The following is a 27,402-nucleotide window of genomic DNA, read 5'->3' on the forward strand; positions in this document are numbered from 1 at the left end:
GCCTTCCACTATTTCAAAAGGTGCTTTACCTGTGGATGTGTGCACCGTATTATTGTAAGCATATTCTAGCAAAGGCAAATAATGCTCCCATTTGCTTTTGTGGTCTGAGACATAGCATTTAAACATATCCAAGGTGGTAGAGTTTTCCTGCTCCGATTGTCCATCAGACTGAGGGTGAAAAGATGACGAAAAATTCAGCGTAGTGCCCATATTTTCAAACAGTCCTCTCCAAAAGAGGCTGGTCATCCTCAGATCTCTATCACTGATTATGGATTCAGGCATCCCATGATACTTGAAGACATGCTGCAAAAACAATTTGGCCATTTGATCTGCTGTAATTTTCTTTCTTACTGGCACAAAGTGGGCTTGTTTGCTAAACCTGCAAATTATTGTCCACAATCCATCATGTCCAGTAGGAGTACGTGGAAGATTAAACACAAAATCCATAGCTATGCTTTGCCATGGTCTATCCGGAATTGGCAAAGGGTGTAACAACCCAGGTGCCTTCTGCCTGTCAAACTTTACTTTCTGACAAACCATGCATGTTCTCACATATTCTTCCACATCTTTCCTCAAAGATGGCCAATAAAAGTATTGCTCCACTGCTGTAATTGTTGCTGTAATTCCCCTATGTCCTGCATATGGAGGAGCATGACTTTCCATTATGACTTTCTGTCGCATCTGATCAGTGACACAGAGTCGTCCATGCATCAAAATGAAACCCTCTTTCAACATATAGTGATCATGCCTTTGACCATCAGAAAGCTGTTCATAAATAGTTGAAAAATCAGCATCATTAACATACTGATCTTTCATCACATCTAACACATTGTTGTAAGCAATGCTCACTGCTGAAACACTGGGTTTCTTGGAGACTGCTTCAGGCTGTGGTTTCCTGGAAAGTGCATCAGCCACGACATTTTTGTTACCCGGCACATGTACAATTTGAAAATGAAACATTGAGAGGAAGTTAGCCCATCTCATGTGCTTTTCAGATAATTTTCTCTGCGTGAGAAAATATCTAAGTGACTGATGATCAGTTTGCACATAAAAATCAGCTCCAAGAAGGTAATGTTTCCATGGGGTCAAAGCATGTATCACTGCTAACATTTCCTTCTCGTATGTCTGCAAGTACAATTCAGCATCTTTGAGAACTCTACTTTCATATGCAACCACTCTGCCATCCTGCAACAAAGTGCCTCCTATGCTGTTCCCACATGCATCACAAGTTACAGCAAAGGGTTTTGCAAGATCTGGCAAGATAATAACGGGTTCAGAACACAATTTTTGCTTCAGCTCTTCAAAAGCTGCATTTTCCTTTGGTCCCCACCGAAACGGTACAGCTTTCTTTTGTAAAGCATGCAAGGGAGAAGAAATTTTTGCAAAGTACTTTATAAACCTCCAATAGTATGAACACAACCCAAGAAAGCTTCTGACTTCATGCAGATTTTTCAAAATTGGCCAACTCCTTATGGCCTCAACTTTTGCAGGATCCATCTTGACTCCATCCTTTGACACTATATGTTTCCTGTGCTCCTGCTCATTTTTAGAGAACACAATGATGTCATCGAAGAAAGTGCCCACAAACTTTCTGTGTGCTCTAAAAATTCTGTCCATCGTTCTATTGAAAGTGGCAGGTGCATTAGTCAAACCAAAAGGCATCACAAGGAACTCATATAAGCCAAATGAAGTGCGGAAGGCAGTCTTGTAGACATCTTCAGGCCGTATCCTTATCTGATGGTATCCACTTTTAAGGTCAATACGACTGAACATTGAGGAACCTTCCAACCGATCCAATATATCATCAATGCGTGGAATTGGAAAACGGTTCTTAATTGTGACTTTATTCAAAGCACTATAATCAATACACATTCTCCAACTGCCATCCTTCTTTTGCACAAGCAACACAGGGGAACAGTAAGGAGAATTACTTGGTTGTATTAATTCCTTTTCCAAGAGTTCCTTCACTTGTGACATTCTCTCTTCCTGTTGTGCCTTACTGACACGATAGGGAGGTATATTAGGCGGTGAGCTTCCTGGAATTATATCAATTTGATGATCCTCGGGCCTCTTGGGAGGTAATTCTTGAGGAAGTGCATCTGAGAAACAATCCTGAAAATCTGAAATAAAAGCAGCCCTTTCTCTATCTAAAGCAGAAAGAGTAGAGCCTTCCTGAACTGGTTGGCTGTCCTCTTTGACAAAAATCAAGTACGCTGAAATATGACGCTTTATTACATTGGAAATACAAGAAGCTGAAACTATAGGGATGGACTCCCCTTTCAACTTTACATCAAGTACATGATTTTTGCCTCTATGAGTTAAAGAAATCTTCTTGTTTCTCATCTGCACATCAGCCCCCACCTTGTACATCCAAGGCATCCCAAGCAAAGCATCACACTCTGGCAAAGGCATAATGTAGAAGTCCTCTGCATCCTGATATCCCTGGATATGCATCCTCAACTTGCCAATGATAGGAGTGACAGGTGTGTTGAGTTCAGGGTTGGCCATATCACACATGCCGGATGGCCCCATTTCCTCAGGCTCAATGCCAAGCCTTCCTGCCATATCAGGAGTTATGAAATTTGCCTTTGCCTCACAATCAAAGAAAAACAAATAATTCTGATTTCTGATTTTTCCCCATGCTCTGCACATCTCAGTCTTTTTCATTTCCTCTTCATCATGTGCATGTGGCAAACTCCCAATCACATCTGGAAGAAGTCCTGCAGAAGGTTTAGGCTTTTTGCCCTTCCGATCAGCCTGTTTATCACCATTCTTATCATCATCTGACCTGTCTCTTTTCTTGAATGGGCAATCATAAGAGCGGTGTCCCTCTCCTTTGCATATAAAACATTTGTTTTGCTCCATGAGTGACTTTTTCTCTTCATCAGATAACTTGGTACGGGGCTGTTTATTAGGCTGTCCACGCCTTTGACCAGCTTTGAATTGGGCTTTTCCTCCCTTTTGAAACGGTCGTTTGCCATAATTTTTATTTTCAGATTTGATGTCCTTATCCTGGTGTTTGGCAGCCCGTTTGTTGTCTTCTTTCTTGCTGTCCATAAAGCCCAAATTCTTCTCCTGCATCCATGCATATGCTGTCCTTGCATTCTCAATTAATTGAGTCATAGAACCCACCTTGGTTTTGATGCAATAATCACGTAGCTCACTAGGCAATTCACAACAGTACCTCTCTATTTGCTCTTTCAAAGAAACATGCCTGTAAGAGCTCAATGGCAGCAAAACATCCCAAAACCTCTGGGTGTAATCATCAAGATTCTTGCAAAGTTTGTATGACAAGTCATGCCAGTGTGAAAGTACTTCAACTTCAAAAGTTGGAGTAAGCCAAGTAGAAGAGAACACTTGCTTAAATTCCAGCCAAGTAGTAGGTGCATCTCCATGAAGCATAAGGTTGGTGTACCACTTAAGTGCATTGCCTTTCAAAAATGTGGCAACCTTCCTCATCTTGGATGCTTCTGTAAACAAACCCCCAAGAAATGCAGCATCAAACTGTCGAAGGAATGTGAGGGCTTTGTACCTGTCCTGTACTCCATTATATGTATCAAACTTGACATGAGAACCACCATCCTTAAATTCTTTATATACATTTGATATTGGCTGTCCCAAAGATGGCTGTATATTTGCAGCATTCCCTTCACTAGGGAGAGCCATGCTTGGCTGAACATTAGGCATGGGAGCATATGCTGTGGCTTGCATGCCTGGCTGCATTCCCACATTGTCATACATGACTTGTTTTCTATGCCCAATTGGCGGTGAAATCAACATAGCATCAAAGATCGAATCTGTACCAAAATATTCAGGTTGCTGCCTCAAATATGGCTGAGGTGGTTGAGCCACATTTATGGACTGCACATTATTATTTTGAGGAGTAGAAATACCCAAACCAAGGCCTTGTGCTGGCTGCTCATACTGTTGCACTGGCTGTACTTTTTGTACCTCTTTCTCAAGTGCTCTTTTGGGCGATTCCTCTCTCTTGGAAGTCACTTTCTGAGTCATTTTTGATGGCTGTCCCTCATGGGAAACTGATGCATGAGTGTGCGGTCCGCCATGAGAAGCTGATGCATGTGTGTACTCACTCTTTCCCTGCTTGTGCTTTCTTGATTTCTTCTTCTTCTTGGCATTTGTTTGCACAATCTGAGCCAAATTTTGAGTCAGCTGAGTCAAAGCAGTCACTGCACTTGCAAGCTGTGCATTCAACATAGTAGCATCATGTGACTCACTGCTAGAACTAGTATCACTGTTGAGCTCAGTTGTAGTTTCATGTGTGGCCTGCTCAAAAGGCATTTGTTGTGCTCCTTGCAGCTGTACACACTAGCTGGATCATTAAGGCTTTCCTGCCTTCTCCTTTGAGGAGTTGTGGAGCTCTCTTGCTCATGGGTACTCACCATGTTTATGGTTGTAATATTCAGCTGTCAAAAAGTGCAGCAAAGATATCCTTCCACCAAACTACCGAGGCCCACCTCTTGAGAAAGAGTGTGTGGTATCCCAGCAATGGAACCAATGAAACCGGCCTCTAATCACTCAGAGGGCAGTGGAACCAAACCTTTAATCACTTCAGCACTTATTTACAGCTCACAAAGCATATATCACAACCATTAACCATTGCATGATCACCATTTGGCATTTACCCATTTGTTCACAAACAAAACCACTGAAAAAGGGATGGAGGCTAGAATGCCCCTGCTCAACAGACATAGACAAGTGCACCCGATTGGCCCCAAACACCGTGGCGCCCCTTTCGGTATTTCTTTATATTTCACAGTGAAATGATTACAAGTTGCATCTGGGAGACCTTCCCTGCAACTGAGCACGCAGCCCCAATTCACTAAGCCTTCGCAAGGCTTTCAAGCATAGAACACCATCACATAAGTGCACTTAACCCATAGGCTCAACCCAAAGGCATTCTCTTTTCCGAGTGCAATTCCATTGGCTGTCCAGATGCAATCACATTGCACCCCAGCTGCACTCTCTTTGAGTGGTTTCCAGATGGCATTCACAAAGCTTTTCAAAGCTCCAAAATAAAATCAGCAAAGTACCCAACCAAAGAATGACTCATGTAGCACTGCCTGGGCACCTGTGAGCCAAGAAAGAGGCAGCACACGATGCCAACCAATAGCTTATGGCAAAAAGAAATTGCAATAGTAAAATCACAACTCACCAAGCCCTAAAAACTCGAACCAAGTCCTCAATCGCCAAGAGGACATAGTAGCCAATGCCCAATTGCATTCTCAGCCAAAGAGGAGTGCAAAGGCATGAAGAAAGAGCATTTACAAGAACCGACCAGCAAGAATTCCACTGAAAAATGCGAAAAGAAGCACTTCTGTCGCGAAGAAGTGGGAGTTCTTGGGCTCAAAAGAAGCGTGCTTCAGAGAGGAATGCATTGAGAAGGTTTTGGAGAAGTTTCATCGCCGGAAAGTCCTCCAAAACTGAGAAAAACCAGTCAACCAGCGCGTTGGACCACTCGAAATTCAACAGAAAGCTGTAGCTTTGCAAGAGGAGAGGCCCAGGAGGCGGTAGAAGAAAAAAAGGTCCAGAAAAAGCCACTTATGCAAATTCGACCAGCAAAAGAAGTGCTCAGCTTTGCCCGTTCTACCAAACGCACGGAGGGAAAAGCATATCACTACGAAGGGGAGGCAGAGGGGAAGCCATCGGGCCAAACGGAAGTCGAGGAATCCAAACGGGTGAGGAGTTATGAAGAAAAACGGAATTCAGCTGAAGGAGGCTGAAAAACCAGTCCAAAATCTCAACAAAAGGAGAAGATGAGAGAGAAAACCACACATGTGAAGTTTAGAAGGCCCAGGAAGGTGCAGGAATGGCAAAGGAGCATGTAGAAGGCACTAGAGCCACCTGGAACTCTAGGGGGGCCACTGAAGGTACATGGCCCTTTAGGGGGCCCATTAAAAATGCCACGTCATCATTTCCCAACAACCACTCTTTTAATTCCTTGGAATGCCTTTGGGCCTAGGGATTAATTACGCTTATGTGCTAGGCACCATGCCGCGTTTGATTACACATTATTAAGCCCACGCTTGGACTTTTAAAACCAAAGTTGTCACGGTCTTGTAGTACATTAAAGTACCTAGAATTTCACGCCCCCGTGACAGGAACATTTCATTTTCAGGTGTCAGTCTACTATGAGATCCAAGGACGCTTCTACTGCCTCTTCAGAGATTTTTGGGATGTTATCTCAGTTTCTCTCCCATCCAGACCAAAGATGCTTGGTGGCTTTCATCCGTGAAGCAGTCAGGCTGATGTTTCTTCGGGGGGCAAGCTGTCCAGATCCACAGACGATATCTTGTTGGAGGTACCGTTTCAGAGAGTCAAGAACTGGGCTTCATGGAGCATGGCTCTCTTTCACAGTGGTACTTGGATCCTGACCCACTTCTCATCGCCCTGGGCTCATGGAGGCTGTGGCTCTATGTGTCAGGCGCATATGCACATTATGTGACATACAGGAGGTGGAGTTGGAGGAACATTTCATTTTCAGGTGTCAGTCTACTATGAGATCCAAGGATGCTTCTACTGCCTCTTCAGAGAGTTCTGGAATGTTATCTCGGTTTCTCTCCCATTCAGACCAAAGATGCTTGGCGGCTTTCATCCATGAAGCAGTCAGGCTGATGTTTCTTCGGGGGTAGGCTGTCCAGATCCATAGATGATATCTTGTTGGAGGTACCGTTTCAGACAGTCAAGATAGTGGGCTTCATGGAGCATGGCTCTCTTTCACAATGGTACTTGGATCCTGACCCACTTCTCATCGCCCTAGGCTCATGGAGGCTGTGGCTCTATGGAGGTGTCCCAATTAAGTTTTTGCTGTGGGACCCTAGGGAATGGGAATGGATAGATGAAGGGCACCGAGAGAAGGGCATCCCCTTCTTTCATTACACGGTTAGTAATGCTAGGAAATTCCAGCTCAGCTGTAGGGGTTGGAGGCCTATCAGAGCTCATCATTGGGAGAACTTTTAGATTTCTGCTGATTTGCAGAAATTTTTTTGGCAGAGGCTCTGGAAATCCCACCGGAATAGAAAAATCACTCTCTTCTTTTGGCTTTCTATTCATGGTGGGATAGCAGTAAACCAATGGAGATCTAGGTTCGCAGTTGACCCTTCTTGCCCTGGTTGCCTTTCTGCTTTGGAGACAATACAGCACTGCCTTTGGGATTGCAGACAGGCGAGAATCATATGGAAGGGATTGCAAGACTTTTCAGCACTTTTGTTCGCCTACCTTTCTATATGACTTGGGGATCAGTGGCTTGGCTTACTCTTTCAGGGCCCCAGGTCTTTTTTGAGAGACTTGACTCCTCTTTGGCTCTTCACGTCCGACGACACCTTGTGGAGTCATGCTCTCTAGAGGATGTTCCGGTCACTCTCTTTAGGGCTGCTTATTCCTCAGTCGACTCTCCATGGGAGGTCTTAGCTAGCATTGCAGCATGGCACATTTGGAGAGCCAGATGCACTGAGGCTTTGGAGGGTTCTCAGGTTCACCCTTCTCAGATCTTTGGCTAGTACTTGGACAGATATGGTACACACTTTGATGGCCATTTGGACGACCATGCAGGGATCATCTCAAGCAGCCTCCTCTAGGAGAGTTACTTTTCTCAGAGATTGGAGAGACTCTCCCTTCTTTGCTGAGACTTCTACAGGGTTGAGTTGGCATTTTCAGCCTCAGCCTTGGTTTCTTTCTACCTCATTCCTCTGAGGTGTTTTTTATTACATGCTTAGCATGTTGTATTTCCGCACAGAGCTTGCTCTAGCGAGTTTCTTTCTTAATAGAAGTCTCTTTTTTGCAAAAAAAGAAAAAGAAAAAAAAAGAGGTAGTCAGGTACCGCGAGCGTCTACTTCGGCCTCGGGGATAGGAGTAGACCTCCTCCTTGGTCAGAGCTCGATCATAGAGTTCTTCCAGCCAGAGCATGTGGACCTCCATACTACGAGGTCCCAACATGATCGAGATCCACCTCCAACCACCTGCCACCATTTCAACGCCATCTTTTCCCTTTGTGGTATTCGTTCAGCTCCAGGCTTGTAGGCGCCTCCATCGCTCTGGTCTTGGCATAGCTCGTGGGCTGTTTGGACTGGCAGGCTGCTCGTCTCCTCTTGAGCTCCTCGAATTCATTTGTCAACACTACTTTCAGTAGTTCGTTAGAGAGGGCAGCCTTCAGTCGGTTCTACCCCTTCGTTCAGTTGGTGCGCCAGGCCTTTCCCCCTCCAATTGTCATCTTTGATAGGTCTTTGCAGTTCACAGCCCTCTTTCATTGGATCTTTCCTTTGCTGTTTTTTTGATGGCTTTCCCCCATGTCTGAAGGGGATGTTGATGGGGACAACTATGATGTCTATGAGGATCTGTTACTAAGGAGACTTTCAACCAATTCCTCACGGGATTGGATGAAAAGTTTGCGCTCCGGAACTCAAATTATGAGCAGTTGTTGCAGCAAATTGTTGCTATGCAGACCCAACTTTAGACTTTGACTCACATGGATGCAATGGCTTCTGTTATTGGGCCCAATATCACCCCAACTCAATTCTGAGGGGAACAAGGATTGAAAGAAAGTAGTGGATACTTGGCTTCACAAATGGCAGCTCCACTTTAACTTTCACCCCTACCCGTAGGACAAACAAATCCAGTTAGCAGTTGGATACCTGGCCGGCAAGGCCCTTCTCTGGTGGAAGGAATTGAAATCGCATACTCTATCTCTTTTGCACGGGGACACCTATCTCACGATACAGTGTGATGATATACATCCTTCTGAGGGACCTCTTGTAAATGCGTTTCAAGTTCAGAATATATTACAACAACTTCTTATGATGTGTTTCAATGTGTTTTGATCTCATTTTCTTCATTTCTTGTATATGTGTCTGATACCAATGATTTGAATTAAAGAAGTTGTTAAATGATTTTAATGAAGTATTTCCCGAACAACTACCAGTAGGCTTGCCTCAAGAACGGGCAGTAGATCATTGCATAGATTTAGTCCTTGGTTCTTAGCCTATAAGTATACCACCTTATAGGATGAGCCAGTTAGAGGAGGTCGAGTTAGCTCAACAACTTCAAGAATACTTGAAGTTGGGGTATATACACCTGAGCAAATCACCCTGGGGTGCTCCCGTTCTTTCGAGTAAGAAGAAGGATGGTTCATGGAGAATGTGTGTGGATTATAAAAGAGTGAATAAGTCATGGTTAAGAATAAGTATCATCTCCCTAGTGCTGATGACTTAATTGACAGATTGGCTATAGCAAAGTATTTCACTAAGATTGATTTACTACTGGCTACCACCAGATTTGTATGTATATGAAACACATTGAAAGGACTGCCTTTCAGACTAGGCATGGTCATTATGAGTTCCTTGTATTGCTTTTGGGATTGACCATGGCTCCCACAACCTTCCAACAGATGATGAATGACTTGTTCCGAGAATATTTGGGCAAGCTTGTTGTTGTGTTCTTGGATGATATCTTAGTTTACAACAAGACTTTAGAGGACTGTATTGGCCATTTCAAGATCGTCTTGATTTTATTAAGACAAAATATGTTGTATTAAGACAAAATATGTTGTATGCTAAGCTTAGTAAATGTGATTTCTTTATGAGATAGATCATTTACTTAGGACACAAGATTTCTCGTGAAGGTGTTAGCATTGATGAAGATCGTATTTAAATGGTTTTAACTTGGCCTATGCCTTAGACATTGAAACAACTCACTCTATCCTAGGATTTACTGTTTTTTTTAAAGAAAATCAGTTCGTGATTATTTTAAAATCATGGTCCCCTTGAACAACGTATTGAAGGGTCGTGGCCGTATGTCCACTCAACCTATTACTTGGAATGAAGATTTGAACAAGCTTTCGATACTTTGAAAAATTGTATCAAGAGTGCGCCTGTTCTAGCATTGCCCAATCCTACCCAGCCTTATGTGTTACAGGCTGATGCGAGTGATTTTGCTATTGAGGCAGCATTATTCCAAGAGGGCCAATTTGTGGCTTTTGAGAGTAAAAAGCTCGATGATACTCAATACGATTGGCCTACCATGGAAAAGGAACTTTATGCAGTAGTATATGCTCTCAAGCTTTGAAGACATTACTTGTATGGTTCTAGATTTGTCATGTTGACTAATCATCAGTCAATCCGCTATGTGTGTGAAGGGGATGATTTGTCGGGCAGGAAGTGTAAGAAATCCTAGATTTACTATATATAGAAATGTGCTAAGGAACAGAAAGGAGACTGAAATAGCAGAGAACAAGGAATATTTGTATTGCTTGATTGTCTGTAGTGTGTCATCCATACAGTTGGGCCTCTCTTATATAGAGAGTGAAGAGCCACACATGAAAAGGTATGTACTCCAAAGTGTATGTGCATGAAGAGGTGTGTACCCCTTGTGAAGGGTGTGACCCTTGATGAGAGGGTACATTACAAATGGTAGTGTCTCTTCAATAGAATGTCTCTTGTAAAGGGTTGTGCCTCATAGGAAGTGTCCCGTCGAAAGGGCATACCCTTCCACAAGTGTCCATTCATCAAACCATCCGTAAGTCTAAGGTATAGAGAAAGGAATACGTCACAGATCATGACATCCCCTCCCACTCAAAATAAGACCTTGGTGGAGATAATGAACTTGTGTAGAAAATATCATGGCAAATTCTGAAAATACTGCTGTAAAATGTCAGGGTGCTGCTGTAAGTCTTCATCAGATTGCCAAGTAGCGTTGGAGTCGTCCAGATCTCGCCAAAGAACAAGGAATTCCGTGATAAGTTTATGTCGAGTCTCTCGCTGTCGATGGTCCAGAATACGCTCAGGAATAAGGAGAACATAATCGTCTTCGATTTTTGGGACATAATCACCTGCAGGAGGAACTGCTTCATTGCCTGGAATGTACGTCTTTAGCCAAGAGATATGAAATGTCGGATGGATTTTACCCCATGATGGTGGTAATTCCAATTTGTAACTTTTTTCTTGACGATCCGGAAAGGTTCATAATATATCTTGGTTGCAACTTGAGAAACACATACTTAACCATCTTGTAGCGATGTGGGGCTACAAATAATAGCACCATGTCACCAGTTTCAAATTCAAGGTGATGTCTATGTTTGTTGGCGGACCGTTGATACCGCTCTTGCGCTTTTCACATATGATCCCTGACTCGGAGTAGAATGTCTTGCATTTCTTGAACCAGTTGATCAGCTAGGGCCACTCGATGTTGAAGTACAAAATTCGTTGGTACAATCAGAGTGTGTCCATAAGCTGCGTGGAATGGAGTCATGCTGATGGCACTATGGAAAGAGTTACTATAAGTAAACTCAAGGAGTGGTAGATACACTTCCCAAGCTGCTAGGCGTGACTGAATATAACGTCGGAGCATTTCTTCCAGAACTTGGTTGACTCTTTCAGTTTGACCATCTGATTCTGGGTGGTAGGCTGAACTGAATAGTAGAGTTGTACCCAAAGATTTAAACTGTGAAATCCAAAAGTGACTGGTAAACTTAGGATCTCTGTCGGAAACGATATCCTTGGGCAATCCACGGTGTCGGAAGATGTGTTGTATGAAGAGTTTGGCGATGCCCGGAGCCTGTGTACTTCTTTTGCAAGCAACAAAGTGTACCATTTTGGACAATCGATCAACAATTACCATAATCTGAGTGTTACCTCTGGAGGATTGTGGTGGTGTTGTAATAAAATGCATGGAAATACTTTCCCACTTTTAAGTTGGAACTGGAAGAGGTTGAAGAAGTCCTGCTGGAAGTCGTTGGCTTGCTTTCATTTGTTGACAAGATAAGCAAGATGTAACCATTTTGATGACGTCACTTTTCATTTGAGGCCAGTAGTATGTTGCATTGAGTAACCTGTAAGTCTTGTTGATGCCTGGATGGGCAGCATAAGGAACTACATGATGCTCTTTTAACAAAAGACGTCGAACATCCTTGTCATGTGGTACACAGACGCGATCTTGATAATACAGAAGGTCATCCATATAAGAGTAGGATGGGAAAATCTTCTGTTCGGAAGTCGAAGGTTGATCTTTCGAAAGAACTTGTACTACTGTGCCGAAGTCTTTATCATTGAAATACTTTCCTTTGAATGAATTCGGTACATCCACAGATAATGTAGAGATTACCATAGCTGATGCTAGAGTTAACCCGCTAAGAGCATATGCAACTACATTGCGTAGTCCTAAAATGTACTCAATGGTCATGTGAAAGTTGGCCAGAAACTCAACCCAGCGTGCTTGTCGAGCGTTCATTATTGGCTGAGTAAAGATATACTTTAGAGAGTGATGGTACCACCGAGTTGGCTCCCATGAGATAATGTTTCCAAGAGCGATAAGCATGTACAATGGCAAGAAACTCCTTATCATAAACCGGGTATAGGGTTTGGATATCGGAATGTTTATGGCTGTCAAAATTAATAACTCTGCCTTCTTGCATCAAGACTGCTCTTGTAGCGATGTCGGAAGCGTCGGCCATGACCTCAAACGGAAGGTTTGGGTCAGCCATAGCCATAACAGGTGTGGTAGTGAGTGCTTGCTTGAGTTGTTGGAAACTATACTCTGTTTTGGGAAGCCACTGAAAAACTGCCGTGCTTTTCAATAATTCGGACATAGGAGGTGCAATCTCGGAAAACTGATAGACCTTTGTATGATAGAAGTTTGCCAATTGGAGAAAAGAGCGGACATCATGAACATTCTTAGGAGTAGGCTAGTTCCGGATTACCTCGACCTTCTTGGGATCCACAGAGATGCCTTGAGCTGAAATAACATGTCCCAAATATTCGAGTTGGGTTTTGAAGAACTCACTTTTCTCAACATTGATGTAGAGAATTTGCGCAGAGAACTTCAAAAAGATGTCGTTCATTAGTGTCATGAATGTAGCTGGGGCATTGTTTAACCCAAAAGGCATGATAAAACACTCATAGCCATACTTTGTTCAAAAAGCTGTCTTGTACTCATTGCCTTCTCGTGTGCGGATTTGATGATAACCTGAACGAAGATCAATCTTTGAGAACTGTGTTGCGTGTAGAAGTTGATCGAAGAGGTCATCGATGCGAGGCAATGGATACTTGTTTTTGATAGTGAGCTTGTTGAGGGCTCGGTAGTTGATGCAGAGGTGCATTGACTTATTCTTTTTTTCCACAAATAGTACAGGAGATCCAAAAGGGCTGCGATTGGGCCGAATGTGACCTTTGTCAAGTAGTTTGGTCACCTGTCTTTGGATTTCTTCATTTTGAGTGTAAGAAACTTGATAAGGAGGTTTCGATGGTGGATTACTGCTGGGAATAAGTTTGATTGGGTGTTCCACTACTCGTCGAGGTGGTAACTGCAGGAGGATCCTTTATTCCTCTACTGCCGTAACCAACAGAAGTGAAGTCTTTACTTGACGTTTACGAATCCAATTCTTTACTTGTAGGGCGGAGGCAACTGGAGTTGAAGGAGAGTCCCTAGAACTAGTTAGCTCAATAAGTTTTCCCTGGTGGACAAACTGGATAGTATGGCTGCGAAAACTGATTGATGGATCATAGTCGTAGAGCCACTGTTGTCCGAGGATGACATCGTACTGAGAAAGACGTATGATGTCGAAGTTCAACTTGTTCGTATAATGTTATATGCAAATGGACAGGTTTTTGATCTTGGTGTTGCACAAGAAGGTAGTTCCATGTGCGAGTTTAATCTGATAGTCCATGGGACTAGGCCGGTGGTCAACCGAAGTCTTTCGACCATAGAACTAGCTAGGAAATTATGAGAGCAGCCACTGTTGATGAGGATAGTAACTGTTGTTCCTCAAATCGATCCTTGGACGCAAAGTACTTGAGTGGCCAGGGAAGGTTTGGGGTTGCTGGCAAGGCTCATGTGGATGGTATTTGCCATTCGAGCAGCTTTGCCTTTCTTGTCTTGTGCTGGGGTAGCATCTTCTATTTGGGAAGTGCTAGGTTCCATATTGGAACTTTGCTTTGGTCGCTTTGGACAATCGAACCATCTATGGTCGCCTGTGCAGATGGTACAAAGTCCTTTTGTGCTGGAGTTGTTCTTCTTGTCAGTGGCCGCACCTTTATGTTGGTGATGACGGTCATGACTTTGTGAAGAGAAAGAGGTGCGATCCTTAGAGGAGTGCTTCTGTTGGGATCTAGCATACGATTTCTGAGACTTGTGGGGATCTTGAGACTGTTGTTGACCTTGATTATCCGAGTTTTTTTTGAACTTGGGGTTATCTTGAGGGCGAGCACCCTTGGCCATAGTAGAGTTCTGTGAACTATTAGTCGTGTCCATTCACATCAACTCGTGATGTGAGGGAGATGGAGAGGCCACTGATGACTTTAGATGGGGTTGGCGCTAAAAATTTTTACGCTCATTCTCTCCATCTCTTCCATGCAAAACGTGCGTGGATATCCTTCTAGCGGAAAGAGATGTATCAGATAGGCGCTAGAAGGTGGGGGGTATTTCCTACAGGCAGGAGCGAAATTTGCTCTGATACCACTGTAAGAAATCCTAGATTTACTATATTTAGAAATGTGCTAAGGAACAGAAAGGAGACTAAAATAGCAGAGAACAAGGAATATTTGTATTGCTTGAGTGTCTGTAGTGTGTCATCCATACAGTTGGGCCTCTCTTATATAGAAAGTGAAGAGTCACACATGAAAAGGTGTGTACTTCAAAGTGTGTGTGCATGAAAAGGTGTGTATCCCTTGTGAAGGGTGTGACTCTTGATGAGAGGGTACATTACAATGGTAGTGTCTCTTCAATAGAATGTCTCTTGTGAAGGGTTGTGCCTCAGAGGAAGTGTCCCGTCGAAAGGGCATACCCTTCCACAAGTGTCCATTCATCAAACCATCCATAAGTCTAAGGTATAGAGAAAGGAATATGTCACAAATCGTGACAGGAAGGCTAGGTGGGCAGCATTAATGCAGGAATTTTATTTTGAGATTTGGTATAGGAAAGGTTCTTTATACATTGTTGCTGATGCCCTAAGTCGAATTAAGATGGTAAATGCTTTGTCATTTACTGAGATTTCCTGTGACCTATTTCAATCCTTGAGAGGGCTTTGCGTGACTGAGCCATTTTAGTCATTATTGGTAGAAGGTCCAGGATGGTGGGAGCTCTATGACTGACCAAGACTCAAGGATTGTGCCACGTGTTGTTCAGGTGATGGGTGGTCAATGGATGATTTGGAATGGCTTGCGGTTCCAAAATGATAAAATTTGCGTACCGGATGTGTCAGATCTTTGATCCAAGATTCTTTGGGAGTGGGACATCTATGTGAAACATAGTTTTTAACTGGCCTAAGATGAGAGAATTTGTTTAGGACTATGTAGTAGGTTGCCATACTTGTCAAGCAACCAAGGCAGAACGTCGTAGATGCGAGGGGTTACTACAACCCTAGGATATTCCTAGAAATAAGTGGGAAAGTCTTTCCATGGATTTTATTACAGGATTGCCACGGATGCTTAAGAGTCATGATTCCATATGGGTTATCGTGAATGGCTTGACAAAGATGGCTAGATTTTTACCTACTAGATTGGCTCAATAACTCATTGGCCAATTGTTTTGTCTATATGGGTTGCCGGTTAGTGATAGGGACTCTAAGTTTATGAGTGAATTCTGGACACTTGTCTTTGACAAGTTGGATACCACTCTTAGTTTGAGTTCCTCTGAAAATGCCCAGTCTGATGGTCAGACGGAAGTTGTGAACCAACTTCTAGAGGATATGCTTTGGGCATATGTTTCAAAGAGGCAGTCATCATGGGAAAACTACTTACCCATGGTTGAATTTTCTTATAACAGTGCAAAGCATTCTAGTTCTGGTTTAAGTCCTTTTATGCTTATGTACAAGTTTCAACCTAAGTCTCCAGTAATGGTCAGATTCAAGGGAATCAAGAATAATGTTGTGAAAACATTCTTGCAAGACATGCAAGAGATGTTGCAGTTTGCCAAGGAGTCTATTAGAAGTGCCCAAGATCGAGACATATTTTATGCCAATAGACATCATACGCCTAGAGAGTGCTCTATTGGAACGATGGTGTACTTTCGTATTCCCAGGGAATCCAAGATTCTCAACATGTTAGAAAATTATCCCCTAGATACTGTGGTCCATTTAAGGTTATCCAAAGAATTGGCCAAGTTGCATATGGATTGGATTTGCCTCCTAATGTAAATAGTCATCCAGTCTTTCATGTCGGTAGACTCAAAGAAGTATTGGGTGCTAAGGATCAGGTAGTTACTCCTCAGTAACTTATAGAGGTTGAAGATTTGACCTTTATAGTGCCGGAGCCCGAGAGTATTAATGGATTTCGTGAACGTCAAGTTAGGAATAGGACAATCACATAATACAAGATTAAGTAAAAGGATCACGTCGAGGAGGACTCTGCATGGAAGACATTGACTAACCTTCAGGAAGAGTTTCTAGATTTTCTTATGAACTTAGGAGTGAGTTCTTAGATATGATATGATATGATTGTATTAACGTCCTTGTGAGACCCTTCAGGATCTATGGGACAGTGATCACTATCAACAAGTAGTGATTGTTTTATTTATTGAAAGAAAATAGCATAAATAAAAGCTTAAATGTGCTATGCAGTGAGTACTTGTTGTGCTAGACCAAGTACTTTGTTGCGATATTCTAAAATTTCCTTTATGTAGTTGCCTAGCTCTTTGGCTGGCCACTCTAGTAGGGATTTCAGGTTGCTTCTATTACCCCCATAACATTCTCTGATTTGCGCATATGCTCGACATGTTAGGAGTACATGTTATTTTCTACTTGTCCTGTGGGACAGATTTTACATACTCTTTCCTCTCTTGGTACCCTGGGTCTTGCCCATCTTCCCCTCTCCACCTCGAGATCATGTGAGCTGGTTCTGATTTTACAGATTAAATGTCTTTTAAATATTGATATGTCTTCCCCGAGGTATTTCTGCATTCCATAGCTGTCCATTGGATTGATTTCCTGCTTATAAAACTGCATTTTTGCCCTTGGTTCTTGCCATAGCTTCTGTAGCATTCTCTACGTCACTAACTCCCTGATTTCACATGCATCTTCGGGGATGTGAGCAGCGGTTATACCCCATAATTCCATCCATTTCAGCCCCTCTTTGTGCCATCCAGCGATTCGCATAGCTTCCATTGCTTTGTGTGGTATCCTATTGGCGTCCATCTTTCCAACTTTGTTGAGGTATGCCATGAATTGGCACAATGCCTCTCCTTCGAGAGGTATCATACCTATTTCAGACAACAAGATGGGGTATGGTGTTTGTGCCTTCATCCCTAACTCCACTATGAGAAATTGTTTATGCAAAGTCTCTATTTGGTTCCAATAGGAAATATTTGTACCCTCCAATGGCATTTGTCCTCATTGGGCCACAGACATCACTGTGCACTAGCTGGAATTTCCTTTGTGAGAATTTTGGGCAATCTTTTTGAAAAGGAAACCGATGCATCTTACCCAAAAGAAAACCCTCACACAATGCCCTGTGAATGTAACTTGGCAAGAGCTCTATAATTAAGATGACCCATTCTCTCATGCCAAAGATGAGTTTCAGCAAGCTGTGAATCTGAAATAGCAAATGCTTTAATAGAAAGTGCAGCTGAGTGATAATCAAGGTGATAAAGCCCCTTTTTCAAAGTGCTAGTGAGAACTATGGCATTGTCATCACGAAGATCATATACTAGGCATCTGTATCCATCAAAAATCACTCTGAAACCTGAAGTGGCAATTGCTGAAATTGAAATCAAGTTGACTTCAATTCCAGGCACAAAAAGAACATTTGTCAAAGTGACAGGATGGCTTGAAATGGATGTGAGCTGCACATCTCCAATTCCTTTTACAGCATAGGAAGCATTATTAGCACATGTGACAGTCCCCCCTCGAGGTGCATTAGCTAAGGAATGAAACAACTATCTGCAAGAGGTGACGTGCTTGGAAGCACCACTATCAAAATACCAAGACTGAGCATCATTAGCAGTAAAGAATGCATCAACTTTGGAGGGATCAAAGGAGCAATGGACAGCCCATGCCCAATCATCCTGGAGAGCATGTGCATGTGAGGAATCTGCTGGCTCATGGGATTCAATTGCATGTGAGGCATTTACTGTCAATCTTGCTTTCTTTTTCTCCGAAGCAATGCGCTTCCTGCATTCTGAAATTTCATGCCCTGGCTTGCGACAATAGTTGCATCTTTTCTTCTTTGACTTATTTGCTGTATTTTGAGATACATTGGAGGAATTGCCACTGTTAGGTGCATATTTAGGCTTGCCCATAGGCTTGGAAGCCTTGCCTTTTCCTGTTTGCTGTGAAGCAAATGCATGACAGGAATAGTAGCTTGCCTATCAACACGACTTTGCTCTTCCTGCAAAAGCAAAGTGACTAATTGATCAAAGGAGTAGTGGTCTTGATTACGCATGGCCACTAGTCGAAGGGCTGTAACAAACCCTTGATATGTATCTGGCAGCCCATTCAATGTGGTACTGACAAGCTGAGAATTTGGCACCACCTCTTGAATATTGGCAAGTTGTTCCATGAGGTCCTCGACCTTTGTCAAGTATGCATCCATACAGTCACCTTCATTCATGCGGACTTCCTGCAATTGCCTTCTTAAATATGCAACACGTGCCTCATTGCCAATCTGATAAAGAGAAGCCAATTTGTCCCAAGCATCCTTTGCTGTCCTGCATGACCGGATGTATGGAATAATGATTCTCTTGCATGATAAAGTAATACAGGAATGTGCATTTGCATCTCTTGCATCCCATCTTGTTTGTTCCTGAGTTGGAGGAACAGCAACAGGGGTGCTAGAGGATAAAGCATCAGGAGGAGTCCCCTTTGCAGAGGGACCAGCATTAGGGGCTGTTACTGCAGCATTGGTTGGCCTCAGATCAAATCCCAGAAACAATGTTCTAGAAATGTATTGCAACAAGAATATGTTTCATGAGATAAGACCACATCGGACAGTTGGTGCCATCGAACTTATCATCTTCACGAAGAATGCTAAATAAATCATGATTGTTGCCAGCCATTGCAAATAGGACAAGTAAAAAATGCACTGACAAAGTGACCCAAAAGATAGCCTCAAGGCTTGCAACTGCAAAAAAAAAAGGACTTGCTGTCCAAATGTGGAAAAGCCCCAAATTAAGCTGTAATTTGCAAATGTGATTAAATGGCCTGCAATTTCTTGCCAAATTCACTGCAAATCTGAAAGTATCGTGCAATCTGCTTGCAAATCTACCAAATACCTTTGCAAAATCGTAGCCCAAATGCAAAAGTCCCAATTTCTTGAGGGAAATTGCAACCAGAAGAGGGCAAATTCAATGAAAGCCCCAAATGTTGCAAGAATTCCAATTTGTCTGTAAAGCAAGAGCAGCTGCAATGTACGACTGACTCCTGCAAATAGTATGTACAACGGATGCCTTCCACCAATGTACGAACGTACAATGGCTGATGCAGTTGTACGGAGCGCGCAAGTACACGGAGGTATGTACGTACGGACAACAAACGATCGCTTGGTCGCACGTGTGGCGCTTGTACGGAAGAATGACGCTTGCAGGTACACCATATGCACAGGTACTGCCGTACGTTGTAGGGCTGGTCTTGACGCAGATGTATGGTAGCTCCACGCATGCAGGAACGGATAGGCAGTGCAAGTTCACAGGCTCAAGGCATTGTGTACGGGTAGGTGTACGACGTTGGTACAACATTGTACGGACGTGTGATTGGTGCAGCGCAAGCCCTTGCAGATGATGCACGCTTGGTACAGAAGGCATAATACGGACGCTGCGGAGCTGCTAAGGTACGAATAGGGAGCACAGAGCGTAGGCTCAAAGAAGATTGTCTTGTTCAGATACCACTATAGGGTGAAAATGCAGAGAGAAGCAAAGTACAAGGACACTGCAAGCAAAAGCTGTCTCACTAGAATGATGAAAAGAAAGCAAGTACAAAGTACATGAAAGAGACCCTAGGACTAAGTGTCCTAGGTGTCACATAGGACTAAGTGTCCTATGTGGCATAAAAGGCACTAGAACATTGATGTGCCTATAACTATGCCTACAAGGCACATACCAGGGCCAATAGGGCATCAATACGACCGGAAGAAGATGGCCTACACTTTAGAACAACAAAAAATCTAAATTTGTATGATTGGACATATTCTAGTCTTACAAAGGTAGATATTGTCCCATTAAGGATGTGGACAGCCGCATTGACTGCCTCTTCCCAAAAAGACCTTGGGAGATTCTTGCCTTTCAGCATGCTCAAACCCATCTCTACTATTACTTGATTCTTCCACTCAGCCACCTGTTTCACTTGGATGTGTTTGCTGTCGTCAACTACTGTTTGATCTCCCATCTTCTTGCGATGTCAACTGCTGTTTGATGTCCCATCTTCTTGCAGTAAGAATTGAATTCACATGACGTGAATTCTTCCTCTCTTCCGAAATCTCCACTAGAGCAGTGGAGCCGGTGTGGCCGAACCTCTCGTTCTATAGCTGAGACATCCAACGCCCCTCCCAACTCCTTGAGCGATCACTTTGTCCGTTATCTTGGATGTGATGTCCACTTTGTCCTTGTTGAAGCTGTTTGCAAGCTGGCTGACAGAAAATGTATATCAAATGTAGAATCCTCATTATTTTCACAATGGTCTGTTTTAAAATTTTGAAGCACAAGTATCCGTATGTCTCTTTGTATCTCTGTCTTGATGTGATTTGGCTTTGCATAGTTTTCAAGGCAGGATCTATTCTTTGCTTGGGCTTATCTTGCATTTTCTCAGCATCATAGAAATGCTCAAGTAAACATTGTTGATTAATTGATGTTGTGTATCCAATTTTTATTGTTGTGCAGGAAATGGAGCTTGCTCGTTCGTTGAGGGAGAACAAAGTAAACATCAAGCTATGTCAGGTATCTATGTCTAGCTACTTACATTACCAAAAGTAACTTTGAAAAAGCCAAACCATGCTTTGTTCGATCCTTTGGTCCCCTACAAGCCAGCTCTTGTGGAACTTTTTATTCCTTAAATGATGATACTGATGTTGACTGCTTTTTTCAGTATTCTTTTGAATTACTTCTGCAGTATCTTCACAATACCGACTCCACATTAATGCTTGGTATTGTTAATGAGCACATTAATTTGCAAGGTATCCTTTCTTCAGTAATCAATTTGATTTGGCTTTCATACTGCATCTCTTACTTCAAGTTTGAAATGGAGGCATCATTGTTTAAAATTAATTTGTATTTTTTCTGGTTATAGTTTGTCCAGGGCAGCCAGTCACTGGGTCTGAGGAGGAGGAGGTGGGCTCTTTGCCAGGAATACTTCAAGAAGCTCTTAGTGAAATCAATCAAAAAGAGATAAGATGGGGGGTAAGCTAGTCTTAGTCTTTAAGTATATATGTTTGTCAGATTTGTGGCTTAAGCTCCTGCCCCCAGAGATCCAAGATCTGGATCTATGCTATGCTTCTTATCAATATTTTTTTGGATTCTTGGTAGTCTCTAAGAATATACATCTGATCTTTGCTTTCATGGCCTCTCTAGATGTATGTCCTTGAGCCTTTGAGGCCTGTCGTGGTGCAAAGTTATGGTCTCGTGAATTATTCATGCAATCTCATTTTTGCAAGATGGACTTCTTACTTCATGCTACTTAAGCCTTTAAGGCCTGCTATGCTGCAAAGTCCCACTCTCTTTTTCTAATTTAGTTCTCCAATGAAATGAAAAATATATTGTTGCCAGTTGAAAAACATAAGTGAGTCTTGGATTTAATAGAGTGGATGGTCTTAAAAATTTGTGTATGTTTTGTATCAACCAAAACAACGTTTCTGTACACCAAGTGAAGACTAAATATGTTTCTTGCTGGAAAAGGAAGACACACATTGATAATCATCACCAAACTGTTGCTGGTAAAATTATTGTTGAACTGAACAACAATTTCTTGGAAGCTCAGAATGAAGATGCTATTCATTAGCAAAGGAATGTGGAAGATAAAGGATGGACAAGCAATCACTACAAATATCATTTTTTCTCTCAGTAATGTAATGAGTGCAAATTCTTAAGAAAAATCTTGGAAGATATTGTGTGACAACTTTGAGATGAAAAATGTAGACAATTTTGCAACTCAATAACAGCTTTACTCTTTGAGGATGTGAGAGGGAGATTCATGCTCTACTGGGCAGCCATAAGTGAGAAGATGGAGGGCAAGAATCTTATGCCAATCAGGTTACACTCTTTGGCACCATGATACAAAGGTTTTATTTCTAGCTTTTAAAATGCCTACAATGCAAGAGATGCTTGGCTTGCTCTACTTTAATGTCATGCATGGAGGGAGGTCATGGAAATGACCAAGCTTTTGCAGCCCATGCAAAATGAAAAGATTATGCCAATCAGGTTGAACTCTTTGGCACCATGATACAAAGGATTTATTTCTAGCTTTAATGTGGAAGCCCATATTAAAATGCCTACAATGCAAGAGATGCTTGGCTCGCTCTACTTTAATGTCATGCATGGAGGGAGGTCATGCAAATGACCAAGCTTTTGCAGCCCATGCATTGGGAGGGGCAAAGAAAAAATATGCATCATATGCTTATTATTCTCGGTGTGACAATGCAAGTGTGGCAATTCAGGGATTGACGGTGTGGCAATGCAAGTGTTGCCAAGACCTACAAAAGGGCAAGTGTTGCTAAGGTGGGAAAATGGGACACTATGCAATAAGAAAAGGTAGATCGATTTGCTCTATCTCCCAAATGAGTTAACTCCTCGGGGCAGAAGGTAGATTTTTCAAAGATTTCTTGTTGATCTACCACGACAAATTCACATTCAAGTGATTTGCTTCTCTCTCCCAAATGAGTAACTCCTCAGGGCAGAAGGTATCATACCCTTATCCATTCAAAGATTTTTCAAGATTTCTTGTTGATCTACCACGACAAATTCACATTCAAGTGATTTGCTTATCTCCCAAATCACTTGAATGTAAATTTGTCGTGGCAGATGAACAAGAAATCTTGAAAAATCTTTGAATGGATAAGGGTACGATACCTTCTGCCTTGAAGAGTTACTCATTTGGGAGATAAACAAATCACTCGAATGTGAATTTGTCGCGGTAGATCAACAAGAAATCTTTGATAAATCTTTGAATGAATAAGGGTACGATACCTTCTGCCCTGAGGATGGCAAGCAAATGCTGTCCAAGACATATCAAACAATTGCAAATCAATCAAGCAATGTTGAACAAAGCAATTAAACGCCAGAATATCTTTTCACGGTAGAGCCATTGACTAAAATTTTGGACAGGCAGCCATCCCTATGTGATGTGCGATCAGCTCACAATGAATATGCACCTCAGGATGGTGATATTTATTTGCAGCCACAAGTTGTGCAAGATGCTTTCTCGGATAAGTGTTCTACGCTTTCATTTGATTAACAGCCATTGCCATGTAATGCTTGTGATGCATTTTTTGGGACAGCCATCTAATGCTCTTGAATGTGATGAACAGTCCTCTCATAAGCAGCTACCATAAGATGCTCATGCCTAGTCTGCTCTAAAGAGGCAAGCAGAGCCTCATCAATTAGGAATAATAAACCTAGCCCTGCAAATCTTGTAGCATTTGAGTGTTGCTTACTGTCAGACACCACCACTTCACTTTGGTGCTAGCAAGCACATCATAAAGTCAGGGAGATTGGTTTTGGTCGTTAATCAGTTGGTGTTGTAAACCCTAAAAGTTTTAAATGTTTACAAGCTAAGTATGAAAATTCAATTTAACAGAGTTGTGGACTCAGGTAGCAAATGTGGGGGCCTCTATATATTTGTTGCCAAAGTGGTGAAGAGAGAACACGGCTGTTCCACATCAGAACAACTCACTATAGATCTTTGGCATAGAAGAATTAGATCAATATGGTGGTTTCCTTGGAAGCATAATCACATATCTCCCTTTGTGAGGGCTGTATTTATGGACAGATGCACAGATTGCCCTTTTAGAAGTATGAGAAAAAACGGGCACAAGCCCCTCTTGACCTTGTGCACTCAGATTTGTTTATGCCTCTGAACAGTAAGTCATTCAGTGGAAAGAAATACATCTTAACTTTCATAGATCGTCTTTCGAAAAGGTTTGGGTAAGACAGAGGATTTGTAGCATCAGATCTTGCTCACACAGGTGGAAAAATTGCAGCAGCAGAAACAATTGGAGCAGCCCAAAGAAGCCAATAGACTTCTAGATGGTACGCAAAGATAATAGAGGACACAAAATTGTAGGACATTCTTTGGGGTAGGAGAAGGCGGCATTGAGCCAAATTACAGTAGCCAAAGGAAAGTGCAAATGTAGCCCTCATGATGCATGTGTTGGATAATGATGACCTTGAGAGTTTTACTTTGGTAGATAAGCAGGTGCATTGGAAGCTTGCCATGAAACAGAAAGTGGATGCCATTGTCAACAGTAACACTTGAGAACTTGTTGACCTTTCACTTGGAAAGACTGTGGTAGGATGCAAGGAGGTGTACGAAAAGAACGTTAAAGCAATGGATCCATTGATAAGTAATAGGCAAGACTAGGTACTCTCAAGCAGAGGAGGCAGATTTTATAGAGATTTTTGCAGTACTTGCAAACTCAGCAACTGTAGGCATATGCTATCCATGGCAGCACACTTCTCATGGCCCATGTGGTAAATGGACGTCCGATCAGGATTCTTAAATGGAGACTTGGATGAGGAGGTCTATATGGAGCAGTCACTTGGCTTTGTGCAGAACAAAAGGTTTTACCAGTTTCAATTGTCACTTTATGGACTTTAAAAGGGATGAAATGCAAATAACAGTTATGGCATGAAATCTCATGTTACGAGGAATGATTACACACCCAGGTTGTGGTAGACTTAAGCTAGATGTACCTGTTTAAAAAAATGTGACATGAAAAGGCCAAATTGGATCCGAATCTTTTAGTTTTTAGAAAACTGACAGCTTCATTCATGTCGTTCTCAATAAGGATGATCTTATCATTGTAGGCAATAGTTAGGCTCTCATAGGCAAGAAAGGAGTTTGAGATTTGGCATATTTGCATTATATTTTGGTTTAGAAGTATGTTAGCACACTAGTGGCTTTTTTGTTAGTGAAACAAAGTATGGTAAAGGCCTGCTGGAAATATTTCACATGCAAGGGAATAAACCAATTTCCTGTGGAGACAGGATTGAAATTCGATGTTGATGTAGATGAACCAGGTATGAGTGCCACTGTGGAAGTGGCCAGCTTGTTGCTTGGCATTTCATATGTATTGAGGTAAGCAATCAGTAGATGGTGTATCCATTACCTTCATGATGCCATCCCATTTGGTACCCTTGGTCATCCTACAAGCTTAAAATGTACTTTCCCAGATGAAGAAGCTGAAATAAAGTGAAAACAAGGGTACCTTGCTGTTTTTCCCCTTTAGAATGGAATGATCAATGTTGGTTTTTGACCGAAATCCTTAATTCTGTCCAAATTTGGGTGGTTTTCAACAATTCCCTGACAATGTTATGGAAGTCCACGGTTCCCTTGGAGTTTTTGTCCAACATCAATGTCGGTTGGTGCACATCTTCAGTCCTCATCCTTTGCCATTTGTTTCGCTGGAAATGGGTGTTTTTTGGGTGCTTTGGAGGAGATCTGAGGGGGTATGTCATGCGAAGGGGAGTACGAAGGGTTGTAGAGGTGTGTACAGGCTATTGATTTGTGCAATTGCGAAGATGAATGAAGCAGACTGAAGGTGGGCGTTGTTGGTATTGACGATCATAAGCTTGGACTTGCCAAGATTGATTATTATGTCTCGATTGTCACAAATTGAGTGTAGATCGGTCAGGTGACTATGGCTTGCCGCTGTGTTAGGAATCAAGACTTTGTCATCTGAATAAAAGGAAGAATGAATAAAGTCTCTACCAATGTTAGAGCCCCGCCCAAAGTTTTGATGAAGGCGGCTAGCTTATAAATATGGAGACAGAAGAAGGTGGGGGCTAAACGTTTCATATCGATGGTATTGCTTACCTCCTCTAACATGCTTTTTGTGGTGCGCACTGTGTAATCAGCTATGATGAGGCAGAGCTTGGTTTTTAACCATGGGGAAGGTTATGATATCTGCAAGATACTTGGTCTCTTGGCTTGCTATTTCCCAAGGTGGGTAGCTTGCATTTACATGCTTACAACGATTCTGATTGGACTGGTGATTTTCACTCGAGGCACTGAACCAGTTGTCATTGTTTCTTTCTAGGACACTCGTGCATTTCTTGGTTGAGCAAGAAACAATCAATGGTTGCTACCTCATCATGTGAAGCTGAGAGCAGGGCAGCTTTCAGAACAGTAGTGAAATGTGTGTTTGAGACGTTTCTTAATAGATCTACTGACATGCATCATTCGAGGAGCCTACTCCAAGTTTGACAAATATTTAGAGTGCCATTGCTGTGGCACAGAATCCTGTGTTTCATGCACGTATGAAATACGTTATCACTATGTCAGGGAGCAGCTAGGGAGATCGGGTTGATCTTTTTCCCTACACATCAGAATGTGGCATATCTCTCCACCAAAGCTTTACTCTATGAAACTTTTGAGGCTTTTCACAAAGCTTTGAACTTATATCCATTTGGTCATTGACATTATTCCTTGTATGCCAGGACATTCTCACTGCAGGGGGTGTTGGAAATATTGTAATGTTTAAGGAAGTGGTCAATGCATTAGGCATTTTTCCTTCTAAGGTTCCCCCCTTAACCAGAGATAATGGTTGAGTTAGTGGTACCAATCAATTTTGACTCACCCTAGGCTCACCCTAGGATTTTAGGGTTTTGTCTTGTTGACAGCCCTCTTGTACTTCATTCTTGCAATCTCATTTCAGCTGAGCCCCATGTTTCTGAGCTCTCTACCCTCACAAACTCTTACACTATGTTCTTAGCTATTCAAATTTTTCATCGATTCACTATTCTTTGTGCTGTTAACCATGTGAAGGAGGACAAATTTGTTGTAGGCTTTGCTCAACAATTGAAAGCAAGCTTACTATAGCTTCCCCCTCTTTTACTTCGCATAAAGATCTGCTTTACTAATTTTCTTGTTGGCCTTAATGGCAATCTCTCTCTTGGCTGAGCTGACCTGAGTGGTAATCATCTTCCTGACTGATGAGACAAGCATTGGCGCTGGTGGAGATGTACTACACTTGTGTATGACCTCTGCAATAATTTACTGCTTTCCATTACGCTCCATCTCCTTCAATTTTCTCCCGAGGGCTGCCAGCTGAAGCCTCATCCCTCTTACTTCTTGCTGTAAAGTAGTAGATTTGCTCGTGGGTTTGAGCTGATCCTCCGCTTGAATGTCAATGCATAGGGGCTGGGTGTTGATGAGCCTGCAATGTCAGAGTATGAGTGCTTGCTAATCGGGGTCGTGGCAAATGTCTTTGCTTAGGAAACCCCCATGTTGGGCCAGGGGTACAGCCCAGCCTGGGGTGATTT

At 42.4% G+C, this 27,402-nt stretch overlaps 1 protein-coding gene across 1 annotated transcript in view; it reads left to right on the plus strand.

Annotated features, from left to right (window-relative positions):
• The window catches only part of TAF5 (TBP-associated factor 5), a 123,767-nt gene that overhangs the window by 48,551 nt on the left and 47,814 nt on the right, over window positions 1-27,402 (plus strand). Inside the window, exons 5-7 of the mRNA XM_087398292.1 lie at window positions 20,809-20,865; window positions 21,014-21,101; window positions 21,215-21,324. Of these exons, the coding sequence (XP_087254418.1) occupies window positions 20,809-20,865; window positions 21,014-21,101; window positions 21,215-21,324 (255 nt within the window). The remainder of the gene's footprint in view (window positions 1-20,808; window positions 20,866-21,013; window positions 21,102-21,214; window positions 21,325-27,402) is intronic.

The sequence above is a fragment of the Dipteris shenzhenensis genome, chromosome 27 (assembly GCF_047967505.1).
Source record: "Dipteris shenzhenensis isolate YYH24624 ecotype China chromosome 27, Dip_SZ_1.0, whole genome shotgun sequence".
In the NCBI taxonomy this organism is placed as follows: Eukaryota; Viridiplantae; Streptophyta; class Polypodiopsida; order Gleicheniales; family Dipteridaceae; genus Dipteris; species Dipteris shenzhenensis.